The sequence below is a fragment of the Rhinolophus ferrumequinum genome, chromosome 7 (assembly GCF_004115265.2).
Source record: "Rhinolophus ferrumequinum isolate MPI-CBG mRhiFer1 chromosome 7, mRhiFer1_v1.p, whole genome shotgun sequence".
In the NCBI taxonomy this organism is placed as follows: Eukaryota; Metazoa; Chordata; class Mammalia; order Chiroptera; family Rhinolophidae; genus Rhinolophus; species Rhinolophus ferrumequinum.
Window position 1 is genome coordinate 85,007,332 of NC_046290.1, and position 16,284 is coordinate 85,023,615.

The 16,284-nt window shown below is 33.0% G+C and overlaps 1 protein-coding gene across 11 annotated transcripts in view; it reads left to right on the plus strand.

Annotated features, from left to right (window-relative positions):
* CSNK1G3 (casein kinase 1 gamma 3) overlaps window positions 1–16,284 on the plus strand; it is a 103,887-nt gene that overhangs the window by 60,485 nt on the left and 27,118 nt on the right. For all 11 annotated transcript variants that reach the window (XM_033110600.1, XM_033110601.1, XM_033110599.1 and 8 more), the window contains 2 exons: window positions 14,008–14,093; window positions 14,214–14,298. In XM_033110600.1, coding sequence (XP_032966491.1) covers window positions 14,008–14,093; window positions 14,214–14,298 — 171 coding nt within the window. The remainder of the gene's footprint in view (window positions 1–14,007; window positions 14,094–14,213; window positions 14,299–16,284) is intronic.

The window sequence follows — 16,284 nt, forward strand, 5'->3', positions numbered from 1 at the left end:
ATTTAGCATCCATTGATGATTTTCTAACTCCATCATTCCTTATGTATTTATTGGTTGATATTCTAACATAAGCAATTTTCCTTTCCCGCATTTATTGACTTATATCAGTATGGATTCATGGATTCTTATTTATTGAACATATTATATAGCGCATTACCATCACCCCTTCGAGTTCCTTCTTGCTCTTTCTCAGTCAATCCCTCCTTCTCCAGAAGCGACCATTGATCTGCTCTCTACCACCATCGATTAGTTTTGCCAATTTTATTACTTCATATACGTGAAATTATCTGACTTTTTTGCTCAGTATAACAATCTGATGCTCAAATTGTCCCAGATTTGGCCACTGGTTGCTCCATTAAGCTGGTTCCTCTGTACTTTTGGCGTGTTCTCATGATTCTTTGAGAACTTGTTTACTTTCTCATACAGTAAGTTGTTCTTGACTCTTGTAGATTCTTTGCTCTAGCCTAGAAACAGAAATTTCTCCAACAAGCCCTCAGTTCTTTAATTGGGTGATAGTATATAAAGTCCAAGTTTCGGGCACTGGATATGTTTATTTCTACTGGTATGTTACTACTTTTAGGCCCTTTCAGCAGCAGAACTAGGAAATATGTGTGTGTATGTGAATAAGCACATACATATTCATTTGTGTATATACACACACACATATAAACATACAAATATATCTATGCATGAATATATACAGATATTAATACCTATCTATTAAAAACCGAGAGTTTATACTGATACTTCTAATTTCAAGCTAGTAGCACACAGTAGTATCTCTCCTTTCCATACTTATAATCCCCTTCCCTTTTCTGTATTAAATTTTTCTTTGCCAAAAGTGAGAAATCTGGCTGCCACTTAATATATTTAATATATTTACTTGTTGCCATTTAATATATTTACTTGTTTTAGAAGCCTGGGATACTCAGAATATAGTTTCAGAATTAGTAATTGATAACACTTTGTAAAGTAAACCTATTAGAATTGCAATATTTATAATTCTTACTTTAATGGAAGAGTTCTTTTAAAAACTGAAGTAAAACTTAGGTTGAGTAAAGTATACAACATTCAAGTGTATACTTTGTATTGTCAAATGTACACACTTCTGTCACCCACCGCCCTATTAAGGTTTAGAAACCTGCCATCACCCCTTCGAGTTCCTTCTTGCTCTTTCTCAGTCAATCCCTCCTTCTCCAGAAGCGACCATTGGTCTGCTCTCTACCACCATCGATTAGTTTTGCCGATTCTGTTACTTCATATACATGAAATATCTGACCTTTTTGCTCAGTATAATGTGTTTGAAATTCAGCTATGTATTGCAAGTTTAAAGAGTTTGTTCCTTCTTAAAGCTGAGTAGTATTCCATTGCATGAATATACCACAAATTGTTTATCCCATTCTAATGTTGATAAATGGTTTGATTATTAACAGTTTTGTACAATTACAAATAAAACTGCTATGGCATTCTTGTTAATGTTTTAGTGGGCATATGTTTTCAGTTCTTTTGGGTAAATACCTAAGATTGGAATTGTTGGGTCATATGGTAGGTATTGTTTAACTTTCATAAGAAGCTGCCATTTAGTTCCCCAAAGCATTCATACTATTTTCTGTTTCCATCAGCAGTGAATGAGAGTTCTGTTTGTTTCACATTCTTGACAACATTTGGTGTTGTCTTTCTCATTCTAGCCATTCTAGTAGATACATAGTGGTATTTGATGTCCCTGTGGCTAATTATTTTGAGTACTATTTTATGTGCTTATGTTGGTCAATTGTATATCTTTTGTGACAAGTGTGTCATTTTATTACTGATTTGTAGAAATTTTTAATGTATTCTGGATATAAGTCCTTTGCCAAGTATATGTTCTGGGAATATTTTGTTGTTCTATGGCTTGCCTAAGTCATTTTCTTAATGGTGTCAATCGATGAGCAAAAGTTGTAAATATTTATGAAGACTGATTCATCAGTTTTTTTTCCTTTCATGATTACTGCTCTTTGAATCCTGAGAAAACTTTAACCTCCTCAATCCCACCCCCCATGTGATTAGGACATTTCATGCTTTTTTCTATCATCTGGAATTAATTTTTTGTATGGTGTGAAATAGGGTTTGAGATTCTTTTTGTGATATATTCTTTTCCATTGAATTACTTTTGTGACTTTCTAAAAACAGTCAGTTCTGGGTTGTGTTTACAATAGTTTATTCTTAAGCTACAGTCAGATTTCATATCAGAGGAAGTTGAACTTAATTTTCTGCTTTTAGATTCTATCCCTGACATCTCACTCACTAAGGGAGAATAGATAGGAACGTAAACCAATTATTTATCCATCATCACTGTTCAAATGTACCTTACAGTGTATGATCATAATTTGTACATGACCTTATAAGTCATCTAATCCAACCTCCAGCTCCTGGTATTAGCTTGTTTAACTATTCTCCCCAGACTTACCTTCTATATACTGCATGTCCCTGCTTCTGACTCCATGTCAAAACTAAATAACACGGCATCTTCCTTGACAGCTTCCCTGATAGCAGGATCATGGTATTTTTCTTGTCAGATGTCTGAAAATGCATGAATAATGTAAGTTGCCTTTCTTTAAGTAAAGTAAGTTTCAAATATATAAATTTTAAAGCACAAGTCGTGTTCAGGTAGTATTTGGGGGAGTGCCTTTAAATAGCACACTTTCCTGGTAGATTTAAAATACGATTGGGTAGATACACAACTTTCAGGATTGTGTCTTCTGTTAAAACCAGGTACATGTGTGTTTACATGAACAGTGTGTGAGAAATTTTCTTATGGTAGTTGGTAACAGGCTATTTTATAACAACTAACAAAGGTTCAAAAACCATTTTATTGTGAGACATGAAGTCACAACTTCCTATGGCCTAGTGTTCTTTATCTGGACAGTGGTAAATATAACAGCATTCTATTTGTGGAAATGGCAAAGTGAGTCTGATATATCATTTGTCCTTGTTAGGAAAAGCCTTTAGAGCTTGGGAAATGGCATTTAACTATTGCATTAATCTCTTTCTACTCCACTTTCAGGAAAAAACAAAAAGACAAAAAAATTATTTCTTTGGCAAGTATTAGAAAGGACAAAAGCTTTAATCCTAACTTTCTCCCGTTTATAAAAGCCCTGTCTCTCAATTTTGACGTAGAACTTGGGAGTAGAGGGATAATGTTAACAGCAAAATTTGTTTGCTAGATTACACGAGTTCCTGTTTGTTTTTTGATTTTTAAAAAATTGAGAGTAAGCTTAAAGAATGTGAGTTTGAGTGCTGAATAATTGTTCAAGCATTCTTTACGTGTGAGATGGCTGTGAACATAGAATATTTAGTGGTGTTTTGAGTTTAAAACATTTGGCTTTGTGAGGAATCAGGAATAGATAAAAACAAAGAAAAAGGAGCAGTGAAAATGTGACCTTTAAGTGGTAATTTTTATTTGTGTATATATAATTTCTTCCCTCCCTGCTTTGCCTGCACGTTGGTGATTACTTTTAAAGCCTTCTTGCTTGTTCATTCATTCATTCATTCTTGTGCATTCAAGGACTTCTACTCACATGAACTTTTCAAAATGGAAAATTTGGTCAGAAGAACATTTGTAAATATTTTTCCTTTGTGAGGACTAACACTGTATCAGGTGTTAAAAGGAAAAAGTTGTTCCTAACATAACAATAGGGAAGAATAGTGTAAAATCACATTGTGAAATTTATTATTTTTATTCCTATGGTATATATTGATCTCAACTAGGTGATTTTTGTTCAGAAGGCAGATGTAGTGATTCACTTGTACACCTTTTTCATACCTGCTGAAGTCAATGTTCAAGATGAAATCTCAAAAAAGCTATGTATTGACAGATGTAGATTTCCTTGGTCTGCGTTAATGGAAGCTTTCTTCAGTATTGTCATGTTGAATTTTTTTAATTGTGTCTGTCAAGTGTCTTCTTTTCAAAGACGATTTTTGTCAACTGCTTTGAACCTTATTTTTTAATCATCCTTTGAATCACTTTTCCTTCTATATCTTTTTGAAGTGAGTTGAAATTCGGTAAATGCTCTGTAGTAAGTAGTCTTGAAATAAAATTGTCTTTTATTTTTTAACTAACATTAAGTATTCCTGGATAAAAGAGACTAAGATTTTAGGAATATGTTGTCAGTTTCTTTGTAAGTGTTAATAAAATTCTATGTTCCATAGAAGAAAGATATTTCAAGCCTCTACGTGGTTGGTAAGCTCTCTGAAGAAGAGAGAAGGAGTCACAGAATTATGATGTTACAAAAATGCCTTATTTCTCTGCTATCATTCTGTGCTGTGATTGATTTAATATAATATCTAGGTTAATTGTCCAAATTCCTGTGGCCTGCTCTTTAAGCCTCCCAAATAGCTTTTAAACAGTTTGAAAACATGTATTTATGTTTTATAGTTATATTTTAACAGTTTAAAAATGTGTTGCACCATTCCTTGCTTTCTTAAAGTATGATGAACATAATTGGTATTTTCTTGATTTTTCAGAGTCATAATTTTTGTATTACTATTTTATGTAGTGTTATCCTCAAAGTCTTTTGGAGAGTGTTAGGATGTATACCTTTATTTAGATAAGTTTAGAGAAAATTCATTTGCATAGTACTGTATTTTTATAAATAGACATTGTTTTCTAGAGCAGTTTTAGATTTCACAGTGAAATTAGACAGAAGATACAGAGATTTTCCTTACTCTCTGTCCCCACACATGCACTGTACATTATGTACCTATTGTCCACATTCCTCATAAGTGGGGTACATTTGTTATAATTGATATGCCTACATTGACACATCGTCACATATATTTCATAGTTCAGGTTTCAGTGTTGGTGTACATTTTATGGGTTTGTACAAATTTATAATAATGTGAATCACCATTATAGTATCACACACAATAGTTTCACTTCCCTAAGCATCGATCTAATCATCCCTTTCTCCCTCCATCCCCTGTTAACCACTTGTCTTTTTACTGTTTCCATGGTTTTTTCTTTTCTAGATGCCAAATAGTTGGAAACATACAGTAGATAGCCTTTCTTACTGGCTTAGTTTGCTTAGTAATATGCATTTAAGATTCCTCCATGTTTTTTGCATGGCTTGATAATTCATTGCTTTTTAGCGCTGAGGAATATTCCGTTGTCTGGAGGTACCATTGTCTAGAGGTTGGTTATTTATCTGTTCACCTAATGAAGGATGTCTTCATTGCTTCCAAGTTTTGGCATTTATGACAATGGCTGCTATAAACTTGTGTGTGTGTGTTTTTGTGTGGATATGTGTTTTTAGGTCTTTTGGGTAAATATCAAGGGTCTTAATGCTGGATTGTATGGTAAGAGTATATTTAGTTTTGAAAGAAAACCCCCAAACTGTCTTTCAAAGTGACTGACTGGACCATTTTGTATTATCACCACCAACCACCAATGAATGAGAGTTCCTATTGCTCCACATTCTCACCAGCATTTGGTATTGTTAGTGTTTTGAATTTCCACCATTCTAATAGTTGTGTAGTGTTATCTCATTGTTTTAACTTGCATTTTTTAATGAGGAAGCCACTTGGCTTTCTTTTTTGTTTTTGCAAAGTTTATTGGGGTGACAATTGTTAGTCAAGTTACATGTATTTCAGTTTTACAATTCTGTAATACATCATCTATATATCACATTGTGTGTTCACAACCCAGAGTCAGTTCTCTTTCCATCACCATATATTGGATCCCCTTTACTCTCATCTACCACCCTCCTCCCCCCTTTATCCTCTAGTAACCACTAAGCTATTGTCTGTGTCTATGAGTCTTTGTTTCTTCATTTGTTTGTCTTGTTCTTTAGTTGTTTTCAGTTTTATATACCCCATATCAATGAAATCATATGGTTTTCAACTTTTTCTGTTTGAATTATTTCACTCAGCATAATAATCTCAAGATCCATCCATGTTGTCCCAAATAGTACTATTTCATCTTTTCTTATGGCAGAATATTGTGTTTCCTCGAAAATAAGACCTAGCCGGACAGTCAGCTCTAATGCGTCTTTTGGAGCAAAAATTAATATAATACCTGGTCTTACTTTACTATAATATAAGACCGACTGGGTCTTTAATATAATTTGTAATATAATATAATATAATATAATATAATATAATATAATATAATATAATATAATATAATTAATATAATATAATATACCGGGTCTTATATTAATGTTTGCTTCAAAAGATGCATTAGAGCTGATTGTCCAGCTAGGTCTTATTTTTGGGGAAATACGGTAGTATTCCCATTGTGTGTATATACCACAACTTCTTTATCCATTCATCTATTGAAGGATACTTTGGTTGTTCCCATGTGTTGGCCACCGTAAATAAAGCTGCAATGAACATTGGAGCACATATATCTTTACGGATAAATGTTTTCAGATTTTTGGGGTAGATGCCCAGGAGAGGGATTGCTGGGTCATATGGTAATTCTATTCGTAATTTTTTGAGGAACCTCCACACTGCCTTCCATAGCGGCTGCACCAATCTGCATTCCCACCAACAGTGTATGAGGGTTCCTTTTTCTCCACAGCCTCTCCAACACTTGTTACTGTCTGTCTTGTTGATAATAGCCATTCTAACTGGTGTGAGTTGATATCTGATTGTGGTTTTTATTTGCATTTTTCTGATGATTAGTGATGTTGAGCATTTTTTCATATGTCTATTGGCCATTTGCATGTCTTTGGAGAAATGTCTCTTCAGGTCCTCTGCCCATTTTTTAATTGGATTCTTTGTTTTTTTTGTTGTTGTTGAGTTGTATGAGTGTCACTTGCATTTTTTGATGACATGATGTAGGACATCTTTTTATATAATTATTTGTCATCTGTATGTGTTCTCTTGTGAGATGTCTGTTAAGGTCTTTGGCACAATTTTAATCAGATTATTTGTTTTATTTTTACATTTTAAGAGTTCTTTATATATGTTGGATAATAGTTCTTTATGAGATGTGTCTTCTGCATATGTTTTCTCCCAGTCAGTGGCTTATCTTTTTATTCTCTTGCTGGTGTCTTGCAGAGTAGAAGTTTTTAATTTAGTGAAGGTCCAGCTCATCAATTATTTCTTTCATGGATCGTGCCTATGGTATTACATCTAAATAGTCATTGCCAATCCCAAGGTCATCCAGATTCTTTCCAATGTTATTTTCTAGGAATTTTATAATTTTGTGTTTAACATTTAGGTCTGTGGTGCATTTTGTCAATTTTTGTGAATGGTGTAAGGTCTGTGTCTCGATTCATTATTTTTGTGTATGTACATATCCAGTTGTTCCAGAACTATTTGTTGAAAAGACTTATATTGCCTCCATTGTATTGCTTTTGCTGCTTTGTCAAAGATCAATTGAGTGAATTTATGTAGGTCTATTTCTAGGCTATCTATTCTGTTCATTGGTCTATTTGTCTATTCTTTTGCGAATACCATACTCTCTCTTGATTATTGTTGCTTTATAGTATTAAGTCTTGAAGTAGTGTACTTTTTAATAGATTTTTTTTTTTTTGGCCCAACTATATGTTCACTTACTTTTTGCTATTATGTGTAGTACACCTACTGCAGGCAACACTTTCCTTTTCTCTTCTTTCCATTTGCGTCTTCTACCCTGATAGCCAAACTTACTGGAATTATATATAAATTGAGAGAACTAGATTTCAAGAGAGGAATTCTTTAGGAATTAAATGAATCCATATACTGGGTTCCATTGCTCAGACTTTTTTCTTTTTTTGTTTAACTTTCTGAGTTCTTGATATCTCGATTAGTGAGTTGTTGGTGCAGATTGTCTTGCATAGTTGTCCTTTTTCTTTTCCTTTTTAGATTTATGTTCTCATTTTTTAAAAATCCATGTTAATTCTATAATTTTGAAAAATACAAATGAGTTCAATTAATGCTGAAGAGCAACATATTTTTTGGGGGGAGGTGTCAAGCAAAAAAACTTTTAACATTTTCAGAAGGAACTATAAAGTGAGACTTTTACTTGCTTGTAGTAATCTTTGGTTTTATTTTTTTGTTTATATATATATATATATATATATATATATATATATATATATATATATATAAAAGAATGATTTTAAAACTATCATCGGGGAGAATTTTTGTTGTGCTAGAGCTCTCTTGTGAGGCCTGTATTTAGTTTAACTAACTGTATTTTGGCCTCATTGTTTTTCATTTTTGCAGGAGAATGCATGATTATTTTTGCAGATATACATGTGTGTATTAGAAAGTTTCCTGCTTCTAAGTGAGGCATTTGATACATTTGTTTTGACAGAAGTAAATTTGAGTTGATGAAAAAGGGAATATTTTTCTGTTGCTGAAAATTAAAATTCAATTGAAATGGAAATGGTGCTCAACAAGTGAGGAATAAAAAGTGAAAGTTTAAAAAGTGAAAAATAATGTTGAGATAGAAGAGTAGAATTTTCAAATAGAAAAGCATTGCTGAAGGTGTGCAACGAACATTTGATTGATTGGTTCTACCTTGCTTTCTGAAATAAGAAAAGTATAGACACGTGGCTTGAAATTCTGCCTTGCCTTTTTTAGGTACATAGTTTTGGGCTAGTCATTTAACCGTCTGAGCCTTAGTTTCCTAATAATTTGGGATTACTGATACTACTTTAGCTATAATTTTAAAAGATCACGTGTATGTCTGAAGCACTGACCCATACTATGCTCTTAAAGTGTGTTGGTTGTGGCAAAATTTTAATCAACTCTACATGGCTCTTAAATTTATTGAAGAACCTATTTAAATGAATCTTTAATGATACCTGTTTTAATGCAAATTGTCACTTTCTAATTTCTTAGTTACTCATAGCCAAGGTCCCTATGAGGATTCTTGGCTTTGAGGAAAACATCCATTTTCAAACAAGCCTTTGAAGTTAAGTGCTTAAAAAGATGTGAATAGGGCTTAGCAAGGGCCATGTTACCTTTGGGGAATTTATTTTTCATGTAACAGAACTGTTAAAGACCTGTGCTTCAAAGAGAAAGCGTTCCTTATGACTTCCTTTACCTACTACATGGTGAAATTTACTTCCAGATTTGTCAGTTGGTGAAAGACACAAAGAAATGAATTTCGAGGGTAAGGAGTATTTCAGACTGTGTTGCAATAGGTTTATTTTATTAGCTTATATTTATGGCTGTGTAGGTTATGAGACTGATACTTTTATCTGAGACAACCATGTAGGCAAGATCACTTTATGATTAGGGCTTGTTGGCACCGTGTAACTAAAGCCCCCCTGGGATTGAATTCAAAGGGGAATTGCCTTTTATACTGAGTTCTCTCCTTAACAAAGAACCCTACTGTAGTGCTCAGTCTTTATACATCATTTAGTCTTTTAAACTATGTGCTATAATAAAAAGGGTTTTGCATACAAGTATGTATTGATACGTTGATGCCTCCATGTTTCATGTATTTTGATATTGTTATTAATGGTGTTGCTTGTATGGAAATACAATTGATTTTTATATATTGACTTTGTATCCTATAATCTTGCTAGAACGCACTAATTCTAATAGATTTTTTTTTGTAGGTTACTTAGTATTTTCTACAATACAATCATATTGTCTACAAAGAAAAATAGTGTCACTGTTCATTTCCATTTCTGAATACCTTTTAAGTTTTTTCTTGCTCTTTTTGTACTGATAGGAACTTCCAGTACAACACTGAAAAGAAAATGTAAGAGTGAACATCCTTCTTTTGTTCCTGAGCTCAGGGGTGCCTTTCCCCAATGTAAGAATTATGTTAGTTGTAGGTTTTTCGTAGAAGTCCTTTGTCAGAATGAAGAAGTTTCCTCCTATTCCTTATTTGATGAGAGTTTTTATTATAAGTACATGTTAGATTTTGTCAAGTGCTTTTTCTGTGTCTGTTGAGATGATCATCTGATTCATATCTTTTATTCTGTTAATATGGTGAATTACATAGATTGATTTTTGAAAGTTAAACCAACTTTAAATTAATAGGGTAAATCTTACTTAGTCATGGTGTATTATCTTTTTCAGCATTTTGTACCTGTTGATGAGGAATACATAAATCCTGTACTTTTCTGCTTTTAATGCCTTTGTCTGGTTTTGGTAACAGGGTAATCACATGAGTTGAGAAGGGTTCCCATTACTTCTACTTTCTGAAAGAGTTTGTGTAGAATTGGTATTGTTTCATAGGTGCTTAATAGAATACACCAGTGACGCCATCAGGGCCTTGGGTTATATTTTGGGAAGATTTTAAATTATAAATTAAATTTCTTTAATTGGTATAGAGCTATTCACATTGTCTTCTTGAGGCAGTTTTGGTAATTTGTACCTTTCAAGGTATTTTCACATTTCATCTAAGTTGAATTTATTGGCATAATGTTAGTTGTTTATCATCCTTTTAATGTCTGTAGGATCTGTCTTTTGGCCCCTTTGTTGTTCCTGATGTTGGTAATTTGTGTGTGTGTGTGTGTTTTCTTTTACTCTAGTGAGAGGATTACTTTTATTGAACTTTTCAAATGACCAGTTTATTTTGATGGTTTTCTCTATTGATTGTTCATTTTCTTGTTATTGGTGTCTTCATTTATCATTATTTTTCCTTCTACTTATTTTGGGTGGTATTGGCATAGACATAGATATAAGAGTCAGAACACAGAGACCTGACATAGACTCAAACATAGATGCTTAATTGATTTTTGGGAATGGTACAAAAGTAATTCAAGGTGGGAAAGGATAATTATGAAAAGAAACTGTGTGAAAATAACTAGATACTAATGTTGCAAAAAATGAATCTTAAACCCTTACCCCACACCAAAAGCAAAAAATAAAAAAAGTAACTTCAAATGAATCATAGAAGTTCTTGAAGAAAAAATAGGAGAAAAGTCTTCGTGATCTTAAGGTAGTCAAAGATTTTCTAGATAGACATAAAAGCATTTACAACAAAAGAAGAAACCCTGATAAATTTGGCTTCATCAAAATGTAGACTTCTGTTCTTTGAAAGATACTGTAAAGAAAACCAAAAGCCGGCTACAGTGTGGGAGAAAGTATTTGCAAAATTTATATTTGGAAATCACTTGTATCCAGAATTTACAAACAATTCTTACAACTTTATAATGTGACAAAGAATACATCTTAAAAAGTGGGTAAAATACTTGAACAGACACTTCATGAAAAGATGTATCAATGACCAGTAACACTTCAAACACATTAGTCACTAGTGAAATATTCAAATTAAATTACACTTCACAGCCACTAGCATGGCTAAAATTTAACAGACTGACTGCACTAAACGTTGAACAAGCTCTGGAGCAACGGGAACTCTCACACATTGCTGATGGAAATATAAAATGGTACAACCTTTTTGTAGAACAGGGGTTGTTCTTATAAGAACAACTTATAACTTATATGAAGTTTCTTGAAAAGTTAAACCAGGGGTTGGCTCAGTGGTTCAGGCGGTTGGAGCTCCATGCTCCTAACTCAGAAGGCTGCCAGTTCCATTCCTTGAGTCCCGCAAGGGATGGTGCGCAGCGCCCCCTGCAACTAAGATTGAACACGGCACCTTGAGCTGAGCTGCCTCCCAGGTGGCTCAGTTGGTTGGAGCGCGTCCTCTCAACCACAAGGTTGCCGGTTGGACTCCTGCAAGGGATGGTGGGCTGTGCCCCCTGCAACTAGCAACAGCAACTGGACCTGGAGCTGAGCTGCGCCCTCCACAACTGAGACTGAAAGGACAACAACTTGAAGCTGAACGGCACCCTCCACAACTAAGATTGAAAGGACAACAACTTGACTTGGGAAAAAAAAAAATTAAACCTACACTTTCCATATGACACAGTAATCCACTCCTAGATATTTACCCAAGAGAAATGAAAACATGTGTTTACACAAAGACCTGTACAAGAATGTTCATAACAGCTTTATGTACAATAGCCTCAAACTGGAAGTTACTCAGAGGTCCTTCAATAGGAGAATAAATAAATACATTGTGTTATATACTACTCAGCAATAAAAAGTAAAGGACTATCAATGCATACAACAACATAGATGAATCTTGAAAACATGCTGAGCAAAAAGAACACGGATGCAAGTCCGTATTGTATGGTCCCATTTGTGTGAAACTATAAAAAATCAAATTTACTATAGAGCGACTGAAAGCAGGTAAGTGGTTGTTTGAGGCCAGTGGAGGAGGGGAAATGTAACAGGGGGACATAAGGGAACCTTTTGGAGTACTGGAAATACATTTTGTTGTGGTGGTTCTTAGGTGTGTGTGTTGTCAAAGTTCATCAAGCTGTACTCTTCTAATGGGTGTATTTTATTATATGTAAATTATACTTCAATGAAAAGTTTATTTTTTAGTGCTTATTACTTCAGAATTATCTACTAAACTTTTAAAAATGTGTGGTCAGTCTTCTCCGCCACATGATACCCAAGGAATCCATCTCCAGCATTAGGCCTGTTCATTTGAGGTTTTTAAAAGTTTCGGAGGTGATTCTGGTTCTCAGCAGGACTTCAGAAATGATATTTTTTTATTTGCATGACATTTCATTCTTAATATTCCCAGGATGTAATAAAGTGTAATTTTACTTACAAAAGGCATTACTGATTTTTCAAAATGTTATTCACATCCCACTTTCATTAATGACTTTAAAAAGAAATTTAAGTCTATTTTACTTATTTTGAAAGTTTACTATTTTGATAGTGTATGCTTACATTGTTATAATACAAAATATAAGAAAAAAATTTCCCATTATATTACATGTTTTGAGTACATGAAATGAGAAATGGAAATGTCTTCCAGTCTCACGCCTGATTACTAATGATTTGATACATATTCTTGTGGATATTTTCCTGTGCTTTCAGAAAAGGGACATACATCTGATATTACATATTTTCAAACATTCTTTTATGTACTTAAATAGTGTGTGCTGGGTGCCTGCTCTGCGGTGCCTTTAGGATAATAAGCCACAGAGACATTTGCCCTCCTGTTACTTGCTGTCGGTGGGAGGATAGATATTGATTAAATAATAACACAAAAAAAATTTTTAAGCTGTAGTAAGTGTTGCAGAAGACAATCATAAAATGTTATGAGATTACATAGGAAAAATTAAAAGTTTTCTGAACCTTTCACCATGGTTTAGATCCATGATTTGAAAAGTTTGCTTTTTTGAAAGCATTTTTTGAAAGTATGTAGTACTGCTTAGATAGTATGGTGATTATTCATTTATATAAAACATCTTGCACATGAACATCCTTTTATTAAAGTATTTTTTCCTTTTGTGAGCATTTTTGAATTATTTTAAAATACTAAAAAATCTTAAGCATTTAACTTCAGTGACAAAAAGTTGAAAAAAAATTCACTCAGCAAGTATTTATAAATACCTCCCAGAGTCTTAGTCTGTGATTGTCACTCAGTTATGTCTGTACAACATTGTGTTACTAAAACAACAATAGCAACTTAAAAATAACAATTTGTTCTAGCAGCATGTTTTGGAGGGGTTATAAATGTTGGGATCTGTCAAAAGTGAGTATTTAAAAAATATATATATATACAAAATACTAATTTGTTTAAAATTATGAAGAGTGGGTTGGAATGTTTTGTGCTCATTTAGGTTTAGGGGATTCAGGGTTAAATGAAGTTAAGCATTTTTAGCACATAACACTCAGGGTTAACATTTTAGGCAAAACTAGTTTTTTCCGGAACCTTTAATGTGTTACATTCTGCATCTTTTAACCCAGGAACCATTTCTCCTTTGCCTTATATTTCTGTGAATAGATATCTAAGGAGAGAAATAAATCCCCAATAGCATCTAAAAAAAAACGATAATGGCATATTTTAAAGATGTATGAGAATTTTAATATAAAAGCATTATTGTTTAACTACACATAATTTTGTCACGTATAAATACAAGATCTGTGTTTTATACTTCTATACTGAACTTTTGGGAATTAATTGATAACAACAAAAGAACCAGTTCTCTATTCTTGCATTCTTAACTGGGAGACGAAAGTGAAGTTGATGTTTCTCTTCTATTTCAGAACAAAGTAGAAGAGATGACTTAGAAGCCTTAGGTCATATGTTCATGTATTTTTTGAGAGGCAGCCTTCCTTGGCAAGGTTTAAAGGTAATTGTTTTTGTATTTCCTTATTGGACTTCATAAATTCTTAATAGATTCAGATCCTCTCTTCCAAGAATTTAATTTTAAAATTACCACCTTTGCAAGATTTTTTTCTTTCTGTTTTAGGCTGACACATTAAAAGAGAGGTATCAGAAAATTGGAGATACAAAACGAGCTACACCAATAGAAGTGTTATGTGAAAATTTTCCAGGTAATGCATAAAGCCTCATTGATATATGTGCTTATACACAGAAAACTAGAACTGTTAGCATTCATTGCTTAAGTCTGTAAATACCTTTCTTCATGCTTAAAAAAAATGAGCATCATGATTTAAAAGATGTCAGCATTTAATGCATGGACTACAGGGGCAATTTGTGTATTTGCTTTGTAAAATGTGTTAATAGAAGAAAATCCCATCTTTTAATAGTGTGTTGACCAATACCATGTTTCCGAAAATAAGACCTAGCCGGACCATCAGCTCTAATGCGTCTTTTGGAGCAAAAATTAATATAAGACCCAGTCTTATATAAGACCTGGTATTTATATTATATTATGTTATGTTATATTATTATATATTGTATATTATGTATTATATTATTATTATACATTGTATATTATATTATATTATTATATTATACTCAGTCTTATATTAATTTTTGCTCCAAAGGACCCATTAGAGCTGATGGTCCGGCTAGGTCTTATTTTCGGGGAAACACGGTACCAGCTAAAGTAACATTTTCTTCAATGACATACTTTTAATAAGTTAATATATTTGCTAAGAAATACCAACTATAAAGTTTTGGTGTAAAATCTTACTCATTTGATTCTTAATGTCAAACTCAAAGGGGGTGTGCAATGTATTATGTAGTCTAGTTTTTTTCAAAGTACAGTAAAATCTTATTACCCTTACTACTTTTAGGCTAATTTTATATGGGGGGGGCTTTATGAAAATAGTTTCCCTTTCTTGGAGATATAAGGAATAAGAATACTGTGTGGCTACTGTATTAAAATATCTGCTGTGATTTGTGCAATAACATTAAGTAAAAAGAGATCACACTTGAAGATAGATGACTGAATTCATATCTCACTTTGATATTCACAGGTTCTCCTATACAATGCTAGGGCTATTGTTGTAATAATATCAGTAGTATAATACCGGGTAGCTCTTTCTCAAGTTCGCTATGTTATTCACTGGCAGCAAGCTTTAATTATATTTTTCTTTCTTAATTTAGAACTAGAAGATTGAAAAAATATATTGGTTGATAGTACTAGCTGTTTTAGGGGTATGCAGATTGGCTTCATGTTATTAAGAAGTCTGTACAAATTTCTGCATGAAAAATGGGGATTCCAAAGTAAAGGAACCCGATGATTATCTAGAAAGTGGAACAGTGGCAGTCAACATGTGTGGAAGGTCACTGGTTGCCACTTTCATTGCCCTTTGAGTGGTGTGTGCCCCTGTTCTTACTGGCTACTATGCGTTAGTTGGATCAGAAAAGCAGCAAGGTGTAACCTACCCTCTCTTACTACAGTGACCTTTTGTGCCCTTGCGGTGAAACACTGTTTTGCTAATTGCTCACCATTTTGCCTGTTTATTTTTATGGTGTTTTCATTCTGGAAAGTATGATCTTTAAAATATATATATATATTTTACACTTAAGAATTATAATGGCAGGCGAAATTTATATATTACCAAAATGATTGTTAATTATATGACCAGAAATAAAAGAAGAATTAAACTGTGCTCCTGTGTTATATTTCTGAGATCTGTTTTAACTTTATTTTGCTAGGTCAGTTGGTTGGAATACTGCTCATAGCCAATGTTAGGAATTTGAATCCTCTATTGGTTAGTTAGTGTATGTCACTGATTCTAAAGGACGCTAGCAAGCTAGTGCAAATGCTTTTATATATAAATCAGTTCCCACCAATGTTTTGAATAATTTTTAAAATTTATGAGCTGAGTGTGTAATTAAATAATCATGCATTAATTTGTTAATTCACTCTCTAATACTCACCAAGGTTTTTATTTAAAAAATTTGTAAATTAAAAATTTTAGCTTTTCTTAATGAAATGAAGCAAAAATGTTTGTTAAATTAAACCTTTCATTCCTCTTTTGTCCCTATTTTCTTTCTTCCCTTCGTTTCTCTTATTTCATTGTAATTAAACTTATAAAATTTTAAATAGCAGTAGAATTTTGTTA